The 20,503-nt window shown below is 19.1% G+C and overlaps 5 protein-coding genes across 5 annotated transcripts; 4 read left to right on the top strand and 1 right to left on the bottom strand.

The window, feature by feature from the left end:
* Window positions 1–2,622: 2,622 nt before the first annotated feature.
* PGSY75_1107800 (transcription factor with AP2 domain(s)) lies at window positions 2,623–8,099 on the top strand (the record flags this gene model as incomplete). The annotated part of the gene is made up of 2 exons (XM_018786204.1): window positions 2,623–5,541; window positions 5,679–8,099. 2 exons carry the CDS (start codon window positions 2,623–2,625, stop codon window positions 8,097–8,099), a joined length of 5,340 nt encoding a protein of 1,779 aa, XP_018640999.1.
* A 1,172-nt stretch (window positions 8,100–9,271) lies between these two features.
* On the bottom strand, window positions 9,272–11,242 carry PGSY75_1107700 (pescadillo-like protein; the record flags this gene model as incomplete). Its single annotated transcript, XM_018786203.1, has 1 exon — window positions 9,272–11,242. The coding sequence occupies one exon, from the start codon at window positions 11,240–11,242 to the stop codon at window positions 9,272–9,274; it is 1,971 nt and encodes a 656-aa protein (XP_018640998.1).
* Window positions 11,243–12,933: 1,691 nt separating this feature from the next.
* Window positions 12,934–16,278, top strand: PGSY75_1107600 (hypothetical protein; the record flags this gene model as incomplete). The annotated part of the gene is made up of 1 exon (XM_018786202.1): window positions 12,934–16,278. The coding sequence occupies one exon, from the start codon at window positions 12,934–12,936 to the stop codon at window positions 16,276–16,278; it is 3,345 nt and encodes a 1,114-aa protein (XP_018640997.1).
* A 545-nt stretch (window positions 16,279–16,823) lies between these two features.
* PGSY75_1107500 (putative prefoldin) lies at window positions 16,824–17,831 on the top strand (the record flags this gene model as incomplete). Its single annotated transcript, XM_018786201.1, has 5 exons — window positions 16,824–16,993; window positions 17,174–17,278; window positions 17,387–17,494; window positions 17,586–17,640; window positions 17,802–17,831. 5 exons carry the CDS (start codon window positions 16,824–16,826, stop codon window positions 17,829–17,831), a joined length of 468 nt encoding a protein of 155 aa, XP_018640996.1.
* Window positions 17,832–18,997: 1,166 nt separating this feature from the next.
* On the top strand, window positions 18,998–20,050 carry PGSY75_1107400 (DNA repair protein RAD51; the record flags this gene model as incomplete). The annotated part of the gene is made up of 1 exon (XM_018786200.1): window positions 18,998–20,050. One exon carries the CDS (start codon window positions 18,998–19,000, stop codon window positions 20,048–20,050), a length of 1,053 nt encoding a protein of 350 aa, XP_018640995.1.
* Window positions 20,051–20,503: the final 453 nt, after the last annotated feature.

Here is a 20,503-nt window from a genome sequence, read left to right as displayed (position 1 = left end):
ATATGTATATATATATATATTATATATATATGCATTAATCCCAAATTTATAATTATTTTCCTATTTTTATATATTTAATATATATATATTTTTTTTTTTTTTTTTTGTTTGAGAAGTTATAAAATAATAATATAATATAATATATATATATAAAAATAAAGTTTGTGTAAAAAAAAAAAAAAATGATTAAATATTTTTATATAAAATTTATATTTGTTATTATTAAAATATAAGAAAGAAAAAAATACATAATTCTCAAAATTTTCCATTTTTTATTTTTTATTTTATATTTTCTTTTTTCTGTTTTTTTTTCCTTTTCTTTTTTTCCATACAAAGGGAAAATATACTAAAAATATATATATATATTATATATGTTATTATATATATATATATATATTACTTTATATTATATTACATTTATTTTTTGTATTAAACAAAATAAATCGAATAAAATAAAAGAAGTTATATATATAAATAATATTATATATATATATTTCCATTTTTGTGTTTTTTTTTTTTTTTTAAGTAATAAAATAATAATATAAAATTAAATATATTATATATATGCATTTATTTTTATTTATATAGAAACCATAATATATATGTTATTGTATATTATATATATTATTATAATTTTTTTTTTTTTTTTTTTTTTTTTACAAGTTTATATAAAATATATTGTACTATATATATAAAATATGCACAAGTATTTTTTTACATGTACACATATATATCAATATATATATATATACATATTTATATGAGATAATAAAACAAAATATAAAAAAAAAAAAAAAAAAAAAAAAAAAAATATATATATATATATTATATAAATACAATAATAATATAAAAAAATAAAAAAAAAAAAAAGAATTTTTACATGTATGTATTTATTTTTTATATATATCATATTATATATGTATGTATATGTAGAAATAGAAAATTTCTAATATATATATATATATATAATATATATTTATATGAACAAAATTATATATATAAGAATACATAATAAAAAATAATATATATATGTAGTCTATATTTTCTTTAATTATATATTTTTTTATATGTACGTTTTTTTTCATTTATTAAATTAAATATAAGGAACACATAACATATAGGAAATAAAATATTTAAACATAGGTGGTACTACATTAAAGAAAGAAAAAAAATAATATATAAAAAATATAAAATAAAATAAAATACATATTTATTTACCATATTCATATGTTTAAATGCATATATAAAAATACCTTTATATAATATATATATACATATATATATATTTATATTTATTATATGTTTATGTTATTAGTATATTATATAAGTTAAAATAATTAATTAAATGAATATGAGTGTATGTGAAAATATAAATATTATGTTTGTTTAAAAATATGAATATTTTTTGTTCTACACCTTAATAATAAATTATTTTGTTATAAAGGTTTATTATATATTTTTTTTTTTTCGTTATATAATTTTATTTGTTTTGGTAACGCATTTTTACCCCTGTTTTTGAAGAGAAGGAATATATTTTTTTTTTATTTTTAGGAAATATTTCTTTAAAATTTAAAAATATATCTTCAATAAGTATAAAAAGAAAATATATGCATGTGTATATATATGTGTATATATTATATATTCGTGCATACAATTTTATGTTATGGATATTTTGTAATTTGTATTAAATTTTTTTTTTCTTTTTTTTTTTTAATATGTATTAAGTGATATAAGTTTAATAATATTTTTTTTTAAATAAACAATTGTAATTAAGATATAAAAATTTGTAGATATAAATATATATATGTATAAATATATTATTATGTATATATTCTATTATATATGTATGTGTGCGCATGTGTGTAAATATTAATATATATTTATAACATGATTAAATAGTATATATATATATATATATATTTTTAACATCATTATAGATAATAGATTAATATGTATACGTTATATATTTATATTTGTGTAAATTATTGTGTATTTAATTGAAGAATTGAATACAAATTATTTTTAAGAATATATATTACTTAATATTATATTTTCATTTTGTTAATATTACATATTTTTAAGAATTAAAAAGAAAAAAAAAAAAAAAAAAAGAAGAAGAAGAAATATATTGTATGTTTATATATATATATATATATATATATATAGATATATAGATATATTTATATGTGTAAATATAGCCTTTTAGACGTGAAGAATATAATTTTTGTTTATCCACTTTATTTTTGACATATATATATATATATATATATTTATTTATTCATATATCGGATTGAAAAAAAAATAATATTAAAATTATATTGTCATCAGTATTCTCAGTTTCATTAATATACCTGAGTTTTCGTTGCATGTGTTTTGAAATATTTTTGATTGTGTAAAAAATTGTTTATTTGTTAAAATAATAATAATATCAAGTATATTATTATATATATATATATATATATATATTTTTATTTATTTATATATATATATATTTATTTATTTTATTTTTTTTTTTTTTCATTTCTTGAAAAATTTTGTATATTCTTCGACCCTCCCCTCCCCCTCTTTTTTGCATAATAATATTATATCATATAATATATTTTCTTGCTTGTTATGCTCGAGATGCTAGACCTACAAACTAATTCGAACGGCAATAAAAAGGGAATGAATAAGGTTGAAGAAAAAAATATGAATAAGAAGTGGAATATGATGGGAGATAATGAAAATAACGAGAATTTAAAGAACAGCTATAATAATGAAGATGACGAATATATGGAAGCTGAACAAGAAGAATCCAAAATAATTAATAAGATGGATACTTATATGAATTATTCTGACCAGAGGACTCAGTTATATCCTATGAGTAGAACTACAACACCTAATGTAATAAATAGTATAAGTATGGAGAGTATGAATGACGGAGTTATATATCCTAATATTTCTAAGAATGGAGTTGTGGGTAATGAGGAATTATTGAATAATTCTGATATGAAAGGATTGATAAGTGAAGATAATAATAATGATGATAGTAATAATGACAATACAGACAACACAGACAATATTGAAAATATTGAAAATATTGATGATGAAGATAATAATAATAATAATAATAATATATATGGTGAACAAGATGTAGATGAATATGAAAAGACTCATCATGTCAGTCATTTAAAAGATAATGGAAAATATTCAAACAGTGACGATGTTGACATGGGAGGATATGAATCTGCTAATGTTGAATTTGAAGTGAATGAAAAGAGATTAAATCATCAAGAAAGTGATGAAAAAATAAATAATAATATGAGGCATATGAATGATTGTGATAATTATTTAGATGAAGATCCAGGACATTATGAAGAAGATGAAAATTGTAAGAATGAAAAATTAAATGAGAATAATAATAATTTATATTTGAATTGTAACAGTGAGAGTTATGAAGAAAATAATTTGATGAAAAAAAAAGATGTTAGTTCAAATACATTATTATATAAAGATGATATGATAGGTGGTGTTTATAATAAGAAAAATGAAAAAACATCTGAATTTTATGAGAATCATCAATCAGATTGTAATAATAACAATGCAAGCACTTACTTAGATAGAATGTGTGATGAAGAAGTAGAAGAAGATGTTGAAGTAGAAGATGATAATAATGATGGTAGTAAGAATAAATATAATATGAATTGTAATAAAAATAATTCAAGTGCATATAAAGAAGATGTAATAAAGTCACTAAATTGTCAATATAAAGAGGAAGAAGATGATGAATATCGAGATAATGATTATAATGATGATATGAATAATGAGAATATAAAAAATACATTATTAAAAGAATTATTGATTGCAAACAAAAATGCATCTATGGATCCTCATGACATTGGAGTTCATTCTGGATGTGGCAGTAATAAGAATAAGGCTTTTTCAGCCATAATAGATAATTTATTAAATTTAAAGGATGATGATGAATTTGGAATGAAATTGAATAAATTATTAAAAAATGAAAAGAGTGATATAGAAAATAATAATAATAATAATAATAATACCCATAGTGGTAGTAGTAATTATTATCATTGTATGAATACAGGAGTTAGTAAGAAAAAAAGTATGAATGTAAAAGGTCATGTAACCAAAAATAGTAATGATTCTTTTGAGAATTTAAAAAAGTTAAAAGTTCTTTGTGTAGATTATTTAAGAATATTGAAACGATTAACACCTTTATGGGGTTCAACTGATAGAACCTTTGAATCTCATTATGTAAACTTATTAAATAATGTAAATTCTAATACTTTAGATAATTATTTGTGTTGTTTTTCGAACATTAAGATATGTTCAGTGAAGAGTGTTTTTTTGGATTCTATAATGGAATGTATAGAAGAGTTAGAGATTATTAAGAAATTTAAAATGTCTAAAGAGAAGGAAGATTGTGTAGATGATAAGGATATGAATGATAAGGATGAATTAAATAAGAAGATATTAGAAGATATAGAAAAGAATTTGACAAAGGAGATTGTTGAAGATATATTTCAATTGAATATGAGAAATCCATACATTATGAACAGTCATGGAAACAGCAACACACATAATAATAATAATAATAATAATAGTGGTAGTAGTAATAGTAGTAATAATAATAGTAGTAGTAATAGTAGCAGTAGTAGTCATAACAACAACAATAATAATAATAATAATAATAATAGTGTGTCATGTTCAGATGGAGAGTCACAGTATCATCAACATGGAGATAATAACAAGTTAAGTGCACATAATTTATTATATAACATGAATGGAAAGCATAATAGTAGTACATGTAATAATGCTTTTAATGGTTATTATGATTTAAAAAAAGGAAAGGATTATCAACATAATAATATATGTGGAAACAATAGAAATTCATGTAATTTATCTAGTTCTCAAAATAATCATACTTGTGGTACTAACCATGATAATAATTATACAAGCTGTGGTAATAATACATCTAATGTAAATTATTCTAATATATTTCCTTTTAATTGTTTGAATGGTAATAAAAATGGTATTTCATTAAATAATAATGGAAATGCAAATGCTACAACATTAGTAAATAATAATAATAATAGTAACAATAATAATAATAGTGGTGGTGCAAATAATAATTATTCTGGAGTCTCTTCAGGTGCCTGCCATAAAAAAAGTTGTAATTATTCTGATGAAAATATTTTGAATAAATTAAATGTAAGTATAGACTACAGTTCATATGCCGATTTTAATAATAATTATATTCAAGAAGCAGAAAAGGTAGTAGAAAAATATAAAAACTTGAGCAAACTAAATTCTAAGGATAGTGATAATATGTATAGTACCTGTAGCCATTCTAGTGTTCAGGATAATATTAGCAATTCTAATTTGAATACTTATTTACAATTAAAAATGCTTATGTCTGAATATGCAAATACATGTGCAAAGAATGATAAAATGAAACTAAAGGATTTAGATAGCAGCCTGGGTGATATGAATATAATTAAGTATCTATGTTCGCAATTAAATGGCGGTTCTCTCTTAGAGGTAAATATTGACACTTAAAAAATATATGTGTATATATTAATATGTATATGTGTATATATTAATATGTATATGTGTATATATTTATATGTATATGTGTATATATTTATATGTATATATTTATTTCATTTTTATGTTAGGATAAGAACATTTCGGAGATGTTCCAACTTGATGGAGAATCGAAGGATGCCAAAAATTATTATGATAATAAGATGAAGATGGAATGCTCTAGTACTAACGATATAAATAAATTTTTGCAAGATTATAAGTTGAATGATGATGATAATTATGAAGATAGAGAGGGATACACCAAGTATGACAGAGAACAGGGATTATTGTTGAATGGTAATGAAAATAATATGAATTACTTATCAAGTAGTATACAAAATATGATGAGGAAAAGAAAATATTATGATAATTACATATTAACCAACAATAATAATAATAATAGTAATAATAATAATAATAATAATAATGGTAATAATAATAATAGTAATAATATGAATAATAATTCCCTTTCTGATTTAAATTATTTATTATACAATACAAATGTTCTTAAGAAATTAAAAATGAATTTACTAGAAAATAAGAAAGGTAACAATATAAATAGTGCACATAATGGGTTACATAATATGAATGGCAGTAGTAGTAGTAGTAGTCTTGTTGCGTCTGGAGTTATAGGTCCTAATGAGTATCGAAAGAAAGATACTAATGATATATATATGGATGAGAATAATGGTGTATCTGGTCACATGACTACAAGAAAGGCTTATGCATCTAATAAGAATAATATATTAAATAACATAAAGAATTTTAAGGATATATTGAATTTATCTCAAGAAAGTTTAAATAAAAAAGGTTTGGGTGGAAATACATATAAGAATTCATTTGATCATATAAATCCTAGTACTTTATATGATTTTATATTAAGCACAAATAATGCGAATAATATAATGGAGAATTCTTTACATTTAGGAAGTAATAATAATAATAATATGATGATGAATCATATAGGTAGTAATAATAGTAGTATAAATAATAGTAATCATAACAATAGTAATGGATTACACAATAATGGTTATCACAATGTTAATAATAATAATAATATGAATAAGAAAAATAGTTATGATTATAATACGGACTATAATTCTAAAGTTAGTATGAATGATTCTGAATTGTCTTTAAATAATCATGATGGTAATAATGATTTGATAATAAATAATAATATACTTGGAGGAAAGAATCTTAGCAACAATAAGATGATGGCAGATGGGTTAATGGGTTATAAAAAGGGTGATATGAATAATAAGAATTTATCTCTCCATAATAATAATCCAAACAATAATAATAATAATAATAATAATAATAATAGTGGTAATAATAATAATAATAGTAGTAGTGGTAATAATAAGAATACGAAGAATATTAAAAATAATACAAATAGTACAAACAACACAAATACTACAAGTAGTAGTAACAACAATAATAATGGATCAAGCAATAATTATGGAGGTGGTAAATTAAAATATGAAATGCCTGCAGGAGTAAATCCAAATGACGATAAAGTCAAAGGAGTATACTTTTCTAAGTCTCCTAGAGGAGTTGGTAAGTGGAATGCATACTTCCAAATAGCTAACAATAAAAGATTATTTACAAGTTTTAGTGTTAGTAAATATGGATATAATGAAGCAAGGAAATTATCTATATTGAAAAGAACTGAGTGGGAGAAGGAGTATAAACATCATACTGATTTGAAGAATTCTGATGGAAAGAAAGGAAAGAAAAAAGCAAATAGTGTAGTTGCAACAACATCTAGTAGTAGTAATTTAATTAAAAATAATAATAATAATCATCATCATCATAATCATCATAATACTAAAAATATATCTAAAGGGAATTCAAATAGTAGTGATGGATCTATAACATATTCAAAAGATAATAAATTGAAAGATGATGGTTTATTATATTCAAATGATGATGAAGATGAAGATGATAATTGTTATATTAATAACAATAAAATGAATCACATAAATAAAAATAACAACAATAATAGTGTTCTCTCAGGAATGTTGGATTTATCAAATGATTTACTGGATCATCATTTGACAGGTACAAACAAAAAGAAATTAAATAAATTGAATAATATATCATCTAATCATGATTATATTAAAGTAGAAGATAATATGAATTTTTTTATTGAACGTCCAAAAAATGATAACATAGATACATTTAATACAGTAGATTTGTTACGTTCAAGTTTGGCAGGTGAAAAAGTAAATTCGAAGAAGGGTCACATGAACAACAACAACAATAATAATAGTAATAGTAATAATAATAATAATCATTTTTCTTCAAATTCATTAGGACAAGCAGCTATTAACGCATATAATAATGTCATGGATAGTAACAAGCAATCATCTATAAATGCTTCAAGAATTTTATCTAACACATTAGGAATATCAAATAAGTACATCAGAAATTTACATTTCCCATCTATAGATTCTCACACCGTGAGTAACTTCTTAGATGCAGTAGCGGATGATCAAAAGATATCTTCGTAAAAAAAAAAATGGAAATACAAAATGAAATGTAATGTAATGTAATGTAATGAAATGAAATGAAATGAAATGAAATATATATATATATATATATATTTATATATATTTTTCTGGGTTCAAAGAAGTTCAGAATAAATCAAAAACATACATACATATATACATACATATATACATACATACATATATACATAATACATACATACATATATACATATATATTTCCATATATGAAGACACAAAGCATAGTCATCATCACATATTTTTTTTTAATCCTATTTTTTGCACACCCCCAGTAAAACTTGGTTAGGTGTGTAACTTTATATGCATATATATTTTATATTTTAAAAAAAAAAAAAAAAAAAAAATACACATATATATAATAGTAGAATATCTAAGTTATGTTCTTTTATATTTTAGCACATATTTTATTATTCATATATTTTTTTTTAAATCTTATTTATGTCTTATATATAATATATTTATATATTAATTATTATTACCGTTTTATAATTTTGTTTCAAGTAGTAAATAAAAAAGAAAAAAAATAAAAAAAAAAAATAAAATGAAATTATAATGTAAAATTAAACAAACAAATAAATACATACATATATATATGTATATACAAATATATTTTATATATTTTATATATTTAATAGAATAAATAATTTTCATGCTTGATAGATTTATTTTAATATTCTAGTGAGCCTTATTTCCGTTAAGAATTCAATAAAAATTTATATATTTTAATAATCATATAAAGATATACATAAATAATATATATATGTACATAATAATTATATATATATATATATCTTTGTGTATGTTTGTATGATATATTTTTGTGAGTTTTTCTTTTTTTTTTTTTTTTTTTTTTTTAATATTTTTTTTTCTTCTTTTTTTTCACATTTTTTCTTTTTCTTTTTTTTTTTTTCATTATTTATATATATGTAAGAGACGTGTATTTTTTATTCTTTAAACTTAATTTGAATGTTCACAAAGTTAAATAACATAATTTAAAATAAAGTATTTCTTTAAAAAAAGTAAAGAGAGAGTTGATTAATGATATAAAAAGAAAATAAATAAAATAATAAAAAAAATGATAACATGTAAATGAATAAATAAATAAATAAATATATATATATATATATATATATATATATAATATATGTTTATATTTATTTAGTTTTATTTTTATTTATTTTCTTCATAAATTTGTCTATGGTTGCTTGTTGTTTTTTCTGTGCCATATCCATACGTGCATATAACTTCCTTTTCTTTTTGCTAAGTACTATTTTATGTCTTTGTATTTCTTCTTGTTGAGTTTTTAAATTTTGTATTTTTATAATTTGATGTGGTTTATTTTGTGTATTGAATATATTATGATTTTGTTGTTTTTCTTGATGAATATGTTCATTTTCTATTTCTAGTTGATTATTTAAAGCTGCTTGTCTTTTATTGTTTAGAATAAGATTAGCTGTCTCACGATCATCTTCTTCTTCGTTATAATTTTGTGTTTTAAAAATATTGTTTTGATTTGATAGATCTTTATTATATTGTTCTTCTTTAATTTTTTGATTGAGTATTTTATTTATGGTATATTCTTCTTTTTTAACTAGATTTTTAAAATTATCATCTTCAATGAATGGTGATAAATGCACAGGTAAGTTTTCTTTATCTGTTAGATAATCTGAACATGGTAATATATTTTTTTCATTTAAGCAATCAAATATATATTGTGGTTGTATGTGAATTCTTTTATATTCATTTTCAGAATTACTCAAATGAATATTATTTTTATCTTTTTCATATATCTCATGCGTAATATTTTTATCATCATAAGGTATTGGGCATATACTTGATTTCCATGATATTTTTCCTCCACATGATAAAATAATAATAGATAGTACATCGAAAGGCATATCATTGTGAATATAAAATATGTAGTTTTTAAATAATTCTTTTAATTTGTTATGTTCAGATATATCAGTATGATGACCATCTTGATGTTGATCACCTTCTAGATCAATTTTATCAATTATATGATTAGTAGAATTTTTATTTTTTTCGTCATTTTTATTTTTTTCGTCATTTTTATTTTTTTCGTCATTTTTATTTAGATCCAAATTATGTTCCATGTCGATATCATGATGATGATTATTATTATTTGTCTTGGTAGTAGCTTCATATGTATTATTATCCGATATGTTATTATTTTTTTTTTTTGATTTGTGTTCCTCAGACTTGGCAAGATGTTGATCTTTATTTTGATGGCTTATGTTTTGTGTTTGTTCATCCCTATTGATAGTTAAATTATGCTTATTTGTAGTATAATCTTTGTCATAAGAAAGGTGAGTAAGGTTTTCATTTTTGAGTTGTTGATCTTGTTGTGGTGGATATAACATATTATCTAATTTATACAATTTGAATAATACAAATTTCAAGAGTGCTATATAATATTCAATAAAATCAGATATTAATTTAAAATCAATTGATGTATCAATATAAGGTGTGAATATATGAGGTATAAGCCATGTGACTTTTTTTTTTAAAATTTCTGCTTGTAAATAATAACCTTTAACAGTTATAAATGCTTTTTTAATTTTATTTGTTTTATATATATAATAATGGAAATGATCTTTTAATAGTTGACATGTTTTAACCATATTATTTTGAATTCCATATTTATGATTAGTAGGTAATTGAGAATAAGCAATAATACAACTTAAGGCATCATCTAAATGTTCGATTGCATATGATAATATAGGATATCTTTCTTTAATTATATGTTCTAATTTATATACAGGGAAATTTGCTATAATATTTTTACAACGAGTAAAATCTTCTAATGTTAATTTATATTTTTTATATTTTTTTAAATATATTTTTATTTGTCTAAAATCATTAATTATTTTTTCATGTGATATTTTTAAAAAATCATTTTTTGTATAAAAAACTTTATGCTTATAAAATCTTTTTCGATATTTTAATGGAATTTCTTTAAAATCTTTTGGATATATTCCTTTAAAAATACAAAGCTTACGAAATTCTTCTTCACTCAAAAATAATTTCTTCTTGATGTGTTTTTTGGTCAGGTATTTCCCTTCCTTCTTCTTTTTAATTTTTTTTTTTAATTTGTGTATATGCATTATAAGAAATTATTATAAAGAAAAAGGAAAAAAATATAATATATATATAAAATATAATATACATAAAATATAATATATATAAAATATAATATATATAAAATATAAAATATATAAAATATAAAATATATATTATATTTTAATACATATATAGAATAAAAATTATAATATTATATATCATACTGGACTTTAATTATTTATATATAAAACATATTCATATATATTATCAAACAAATTATTTAAATTTTGTTTATATAAAAAAAAAAAAAAATGTTATATATATAATATATATATATATATAAATTTATTTTTAAAATATTTTTTATTATTCTAATTCACAAAGAAATAAAATATTTTCATATATTATATAGCTAAATATGTAAAATATATTCTATAATATATAATTATATTTATTTATTTGAAGAAACAAAAAAAAAAAAAAATTAAAAAAACCACTGATTTTTTTGATAACATAAATATTATATATATATAATATGTTATATATATTACTTCATAGTAATATTGTTATATATAAATATTTATATGTAGAGAAACATAATATTATATATAGCAAAAATAAATATAATAAAAATATTATATATATATATTAATATGTATATAATATAATATTTATTTATTTCATTTATCCATATAAATTATTTCTCATAATATATATAATATATAATATATATATATTTTATATATATATATTTTATATATTATTTTTTTCTTTTTTTAATTACAGCAAAATGATAGCTAAATATTAATTTTTAATTTTATTTTTTTATAAATATAAAGAATATTATGTAATCCTAAATATTCTTGTGTTAACCCATATATAATGAAAATAAACAAATAAAAAAATTAAGAAAAAAAAAAATATATATATAATATAATATATTTATGTGGATACTTTTGGGGTACGGCAAATGTGAAATAAAAATAAAACAAAATAAAATAAAATAATATTCAATGATATGTTTTACGTTTCTATATTTTAAAATTATATATTTTTAAAGAATAATAAAAAATGGATATATATAAATATATATATATATATATATTTTATAATAAGTTCATATGTAAGGTCCAGGGTTTATTTTTTCTTATCCTCCTTTTTTCTTCTTTTATATTTTTAGAAAGATAAAAGAATCTAAATATATAAATATATATATAATATATATATATATATATATATTTTTTTTTCCATATTTAGAACAATAAAAATATGCATTGTTTCTATGAAGTATGTCCTTAAATATATATATATATATATATATATATATATATGTATGTGAATTTTTTTTTTTTTCTTTTATTTCTGTCGCCTGTCTAAAAACGTATAAGCGCAATTATTTTTATATTTTCTTATGCTCTCGAAATTGAGGTGTAATTTATTTTATCTTATGGGTTCCTTAAAAAAAAAAAAAAATACAATAAATAAATATTTATATAATATATATATATATTATATATTATTTTAATAATTTATATATTTTCTATTTAAAATGTAAAAACAAATAAGCATAACATTCATTTATTATGTTATTATAACATGTGATTTTTTTGAATTATAAATGATATTTATTATATAACACATCCTATAATGAACATCTAATAATTATATAAAAAAATATTTCGTGTATATCTTTTATTTTATTTTATTTTATTTTTTTTTGTAAGAAGTAATAAATATGATCACTCATAATAATAATAATAATAATAATGATGATGATGAAATAATTCGAGAGGATTCAGTTCTGATCAGTTCATTAGATTGTAATATAGAAGATGAAAATTATAATAAGGTTAATAAAAAAAAGTTGAAAAAAAAAAAAAAAAAGAAAAAGAAAAATAATAAAATTAATACGTCTAATATAAATATTATTAATATAAGTAAGGAAGAAAAACTAAGTAATAATATAAATGATAATGTTGTAATTGATATTAATACGAATCATTCCAATAAAATAATAGATATAAATACAAATAATATTGTCGATATAGAGGAAGTTTCTAAAAAAGAAGATGATATATTATATAATAAATCAGATGATGATTATTCAAAGACAAATTATATAGAAGCATCATCATTTAATATAAAAAATAATATTGAAAGTAAAAAAAATATATATAAGTATGATGATAATAACAATGAAAATATAAATAAAAATATATATAATGATAATAAAAATAAAGAACCAAGTGATGATCCTAGAAAGGATAATATATTTACAAGTAAGAAGAAATTGAAAAATAATAATAAACTCGATATGAAAAGAATAGATGAATATAATAATATATCACCTTACAAAGATTATAAAAGAGAAAATAATAATATACATAATATTAATAATAATAATAATAATAATAGTGACAAGATAAATAATCTTAAAGATATATTTGTTGAACAACTCAAAAAAAAGAATCAAATTTTAATCGACAAATTAAGAAATAAAGAATATGAAAAAAACAATTTACAAGAAAAGGTGAAAGATATCGGTTTAGAGTTATACAGATTAAATAAAGAAAATGATGTTTTAAAAAAAAAAGAAAAAGAATTAGATGTGTCGATAGAATATATTTATGAAGAACAAAATAAATATAATAATGAAAATATAGAATTAAATGATTTATATAATTATGATATTTGTAGTTTAAAAAAAGAGATACATAATTTTGGTGATATATATAATAAATATAATAATAAATTATTAGAATTAAATAATATAAAAAAATATTCAGAGTATATCTTAGCAAATACCAAGGTCGGAGAAAATATTATCTCTTCAAAAATTAATAATAAACAAAAAGATGATATATCACAGAATAAAATAAATAAAAAAGACAATTTACTTAATAAAATGAATTATCAGATTAATAAATTATTAAATGATATAAATATGAAAAAAGATATGATTATTAATGAAGAAAGAGAAATACAAAATAAGAAACAACTAATACAAGAAGAGAAAAAAAATTTATCACTTTTTAAAGATGAGAAAAATAAAATTATGAATAAGTTTAATGATTCATTATATCAAATAAAAAAAAGAGATGAAGCTATAATTAAAATGAATAACCAATTAGATATTTTAAAAGTTAATATTCTAGAAAATGAAAAAAAATATGAAAATTTATGTAAAGAATATAATTATGAATTAGAATCTAAAGATAAATTATTACATGAATTAAATATATTAAAAAAGGATATGTCTAAATTAGAGAATAAAAAAAATGATATACATAATAAATATATCAATATATTAAAAGAAAATCAAGAAATGAAAAATAAAATTCATAATGAAAAGGATTTATTATTATCACTTAAAAATGATATACAAATCTTATCTAAAAATATAAAAGACAAACAAAATAATATAAAGATAGTTAAAGATAATATAAATAAAAATATAGAAAAAATTATAAATATGTATACACAAGAAATTAATATAGTTCATTTCTCATCGAAATTAAAAAATGATGTTGAGGCAATTAATCAAAATATTACAAAAAAAGAAAATGATATTGAAAATTATAAAAATCATATTATTAGAATAAAAATACAACATATGCTACAAAAAACTAAAATGGAAAATATTAAAAAAAAGGCAAATAAACTTAATCAAGAATATCATGAAAATAATGAAATATTAGAAAAATATAATCAAACAATAAAAAAAAATCATTATCTTATTGAAAGTAGACAAAATGAAGTGGATAGATTAAATGAACAATATGATAAAAAAAAAAGAAAAAAAATCGTTGACGAGCAATATGATAATATAAATAATAATAACATAAATAATATAAATAATAACAACAATATAAATAATAACAACAATATAAATAATAATGATTGTGCTTCGTTTGTTTTACCTGCTACCCTGGAAATGAAAATTCAAAAACTCAATAAACAAAACCTAGATATACAAAAAAGTAGCCGATTGTTAGAAAAAGAATGGTTCATAAAACAATCTGAATTAATAGATATACAAAATGAAAATAACAAAATGAATGAAGAAATATGTAAATGCAAAGATCTGTGTCTAATATTAGATCAAAAAAAAATAGAACTTGAAGAAAATTATAAAAATATTTTTACTTTTATTAAAAAGGTCAATAAAAATATCACATATATCAGATTACATCTAGAAAAATTCGCTTTAAAAAATAAAGAAACCATAGATAAAATAGAATATATTGAAAATGATATACTTATATGGAAAGAAAATATTAATAATAAAAATGAAGAACATAAAAATAAAAAAGAATATTTAACATCACAAATAAATCATCTAAAAAAAGAAAAAGAAAATTATCAACAAAATATATTAAATTGTGAAAATCAAATACTTTCATTAGAACAAGAAATTGTAGATAAAAAAAAATTACAACAAGTTGTTAAAGAATATGTAGAAAATAAAGATATTATCCAATTAAAAAAAGATATTACAAATAAAAATAATATTATTGATAATATTAAAAAACAACAAAATATTATTCTGTCTAATATTAAAATAGCTTTGAATAAAAGAAATGATTTAGATAATAAAAAAGAATATTGTCAAAAAAATTTTGACATGGGGAAAAATATTTCTTTTAAAATACAACATCAAATTGGTTTAATAAAAAAAAGTGTTAAATCACTTAAAAATAAAAAACAAAATTTAATAAATACATATAATGAAATCATTCAATTATATGATCATCTATTAAAAGATATACAACAAGAAAAAAATAATCTACATAACTTAAATGAAGATTATAATATTTATCAAGCTATATATCACATCTTATCATTTGAAAAAAAACATCGATTTCAAGAATTATTGAAATTTCAAAATGCACTAAAATATCAATTAAACAATAATACATTAAAAAATAATGATCAGAAAAAATATATAGAAATCAAAAAAAAATGTGCAACATATAAAAAAAAAATTGCAAATATTAAAAAGATATTACAACAAATTGAAACAACAAAAGATAATTATATTAAATTTATTGAGTATATGCAAGAATGGATAGTTCATTAGTTACAACTCTTAAATCAAACGTATTCAACAAAATAAATATATACATATATATAAATATATATATAATTTTGTATATTTTATTAGTGTTTTCTTTTAGATCATATAAAATGTTTTAATATTTTCCTCATCTTTAGTTTTTCTAATATATCTTATATAATTATCTATTGAAATATTATAATATACATAGATACCTACTTATATATACCTACCTTTTATTTATTTAAAATTATTAATTTATTATATGTCACAAATATATACTATATGTTGTCAATTTTTATAATGAACTTGCATATTTTCTAATATACCATTTTTTTTTTTTTTTTTGAAGGCATATGAAAAAATATATGTATATAAAAAGGATTTTGTTTTTTAACTTATAGTAGTATATTTATATATGAAAATTTCCCTAAGTACTTACAATATATAAAATAAATAAATATAAATAAATATATATATATATATATAATTACTTTTTATTTGTTTTGTGTTTTTTTTTTTTTTTTTTTTTTTTTATCTCTTTAAATATATTATACGATGCTGTAAAAATGAGCAACCTTTATGATATATTAGGTAAAGCAGTTATTAATAAAGAGAAGAAAGACGAGTTTCAAAATTTAATCCTTAAGAGTGAAGGATTTATTGATGATGTGCTGCACGAAAAACTGAGAGAACGACAAAAAAAAAGGGATGAAATTTTACAAGATCTTTTTGATATGTTAGAAATAAAAATATATATATATATATATATATATATGTATATATGTATATAAAAAAAAGGCATGATGATAATATATCATATTTGTTTATATTAATATGGAAATATCATCACCTATTCTTTTTTTTTTTTTTTTTCTTTTTTTTTATTAATAAATCATCTTTTATTTCAATTTATTAGGGAAATATTAATTGAAAATCTTAAGCTCTTTCTTAATATGAAAGATAAAAATGAAGTAGAGACTTTGACTTGCCTGGGGTGTGATAGTTATGTTTACGCTGACATGTAAAAGAAACGTGGAAAATAAAAATAAATATAAATATAAATATGTATAGATTGCAATTTTATAGTATATAATATTTAATATATATATATATTATTTATTTTTTTTAGTATAAATAAAAATAAGATTTTTATACAGCTAGGATACGAATTTTACTTAGAAATGACACTTGAAGAGGCAATAAAATTTCTTAAGAAAAAAATAAATCTATATGAAGAGTGAGTTGAAGAAGAAATATAAATATAAATATATATATATTTTTGTATGCATGTATAAATATTTTTCCTGTTCGTAATTTTTTTTTTTCAGGAAATTGTCCTACTGGAATAAGCAGATATCTCAAGTTAAGGCTCACATACAAATTGTAATTATTAAGCGCATATATATATATATATGTATTTATATATTTGCATTTATTTTATTTTTATATGTTTATATTAATATGGACATAATATATCTATATATATATATATATATGTGTGGTGATTTTCTTTTTTTTTTCTTTTTTTTTTTTTTTTTTTGTAGCTGATGAGAGCAATTTCGAATCTTACATAAAGTAGTACAAAAAGGAAAGTATTATATGTACGTGTACATTGTATCGTCATATATATATTATACACGTACTTTTAAATATTGTTTGCGTATAACTTAAAGCATTAAAATATGTATTCTTTAAATGTTTATCTAATTGCTTTTGTTAATATTATTAACTATATAAAAAAAAATTATTGCTGCGCAAGTTTGTTTTATAATAATTTATTTAAACATCTGTAATTTACATTATTTCTCATTATCCTTTAAATCAATTTATCCTAACTATTATTCACGATTTTATTTATTTATTATTTTATTATTTATTTTTTTTTTTTGTATATATTGTATGCGTTATATATTTTTGATTTTACAAATATTTGAAATTATTTCATTTAAATTTTCCTTTTTTTTTTTTTTTTTTTTATTAACTATAACATGTACAAGTCATAATTTCCAAACAAATTTTTATGAAAAATTATCTTCTACGTATATTAAAAGAAAAAAAAAAAAAAAGATATGAAAAAACAGCTAGTCATATAAATAGTATTACAGTGTGTGAAAAAAAAAAAAAAAAAAAAAAAAAAAAAAATTATAAACATACATACAATATATATATAAATATATTTATATAATTCCAAAATGTAACATAGTATATATAATTATATTTTATATAATATAAAAACACATTAATATATTTGTATAATTTAAAAAAAATTTTCCATGTGGTATCATTGCATACTGTTAATTTATAAATATAAATATTTATTATTTTATGTAATATATATATAAATATATATATATAATATTTTTTTAATAAGTACGGGTATTATATTTATGAAATATAATAAGGCTCAAAAGATATGTATTAAAATTAGAATAAAGAGAATAAATATAAAGTACACATAAAAAATATATATATATATATATATATATATATATATATAATTATTTATTTTGATTATCTTATTTGTTTATTGATTTAATTATTCACTCACATTGTGTTAGGAAAATAAATTATATTTTCACTTAGCAAGAACTGTATTTATTTTTATTTATTTTTATTTATTTTGCTTGATTTGGTTATTTTATTATATTTTATTATATTTTATTTTTTTTACATTTCGTATATATAAATATATATACATATATATAAAAATCTGTTGTTAGTCTATTTGTTATGTCTAAATATGAAACAAGCAAACACGAAAGAAGATAAGTCCCAGAAAATTTCCAATAGTAGTACTATTGATGAAATAGAAGAAGAACAGTTATATACTGGACCTTTAAAAATCGAACAATTATTAGCAAAAGGCTTTGTAAAAAGAGATTTAGAATTACTTAAGGAGGGTGGATTACAAACTGTGGAATGTGTAGCATATGCTCCTATGCGTACGTTATGTGCTATTAAAGGTATAAGTGAACAGAAAGCAGAGAAATTAAAAAAGGCATGTAAAGAATTATGTAATTCAGGTTTTTGTAATGCTATAGATTATCATGACGCAAGACAAAATTTAATAAAATTTACCACCGGATCAAAACAATTAGATGCTTTATTAAAAGGTGGAATAGAAACAGGTGGAATTACAGAATTATTTGGAGAATTTCGTACAGGAAAAAGTCAACTATGTCATACATTAGCTATTACATGTCAGTTACCTATTGAACAATCAGGAGGAGAAGGTAAATGTTTATGGATAGATACAGAAGGTACTTTTAGACCTGAACGTATTGTAGCTATTGCTAAAAGATATGGTTTACATCCAACGGATTGTTTAAATAATATAGCATATGCTAAAGCCTACAATTGTGATCATCAAACTGAATTATTAATAGATGCTAGTGCTATGATGGCAGATGCAAGATTTGCTTTATTAATTGTTGATTCAGCAACGGCTCTATATCGTTCTGAATATATAGGTCGAGGTGAGCTAGCTAATAGGCAATCACATTTATGTCGATTTTTAAGAGGGTTACAAAGAATAGCAGATATTTATGGAGTAGCTGTTATTATTACTAACCAAGTTGTTGCCAAGGTTGATGCCATGAGTATGTTTGGAGGTCATGAAAAAATACCCATAGGTGGAAATATAATAGCTCATGCTAGCCAAACAAGATTATACTTAAGAAAGGGTAGGGGAGAAAGCAGAATTTGTAAAATTTATGATTCCCCTGTCTTACCAGAAGGCGAAGCTGTATTTGCTATAACAGAAGGAGGAATAGCAGATTACGAGGAAAAATAAATGACCAAAAATAAAAATAAAAATATATATATATATAAATATATATATGTATATATATGTGAATAAGATTTTGTTACTGTATATACCAAAATAAAAGGATAAGTAAATTAAATCCTAATAATATATATATATATATATATCCATATTTTTATACGTATAAAATTTTTGGACACCCATATTTTTTTCCAGTTGTCATCATTATTGTACTTATGTATATATAAGCACACTTTGTTAATAATACAAATGTAACTCTTTGAATTTAATATAAATATTTTATGTTCATAAATAATAATATTTTATTTTTATTTTTATTTTTATTTTTTTTTATTATTTATTTTGTTTATTATTTTATTATTTTATTTTAATATAATTTATTATTATTATTTATTTATTTTATAAAAAAAAAATAATAAAAAAAAAAAAAAAAAAAAGAATAAGAAATAAATAGATAAC

The sequence above is a fragment of the Plasmodium gaboni genome, chromosome 11 (assembly GCF_001602025.1).
Source record: "Plasmodium gaboni strain SY75 chromosome 11, whole genome shotgun sequence".
NCBI classification, from domain to species: Eukaryota; Apicomplexa; class Aconoidasida; order Haemosporida; family Plasmodiidae; genus Plasmodium; species Plasmodium gaboni.
Note: the sequence above shows the minus strand (reverse complement) of the source record. Positions and strands in the feature narration are given on the sequence as shown.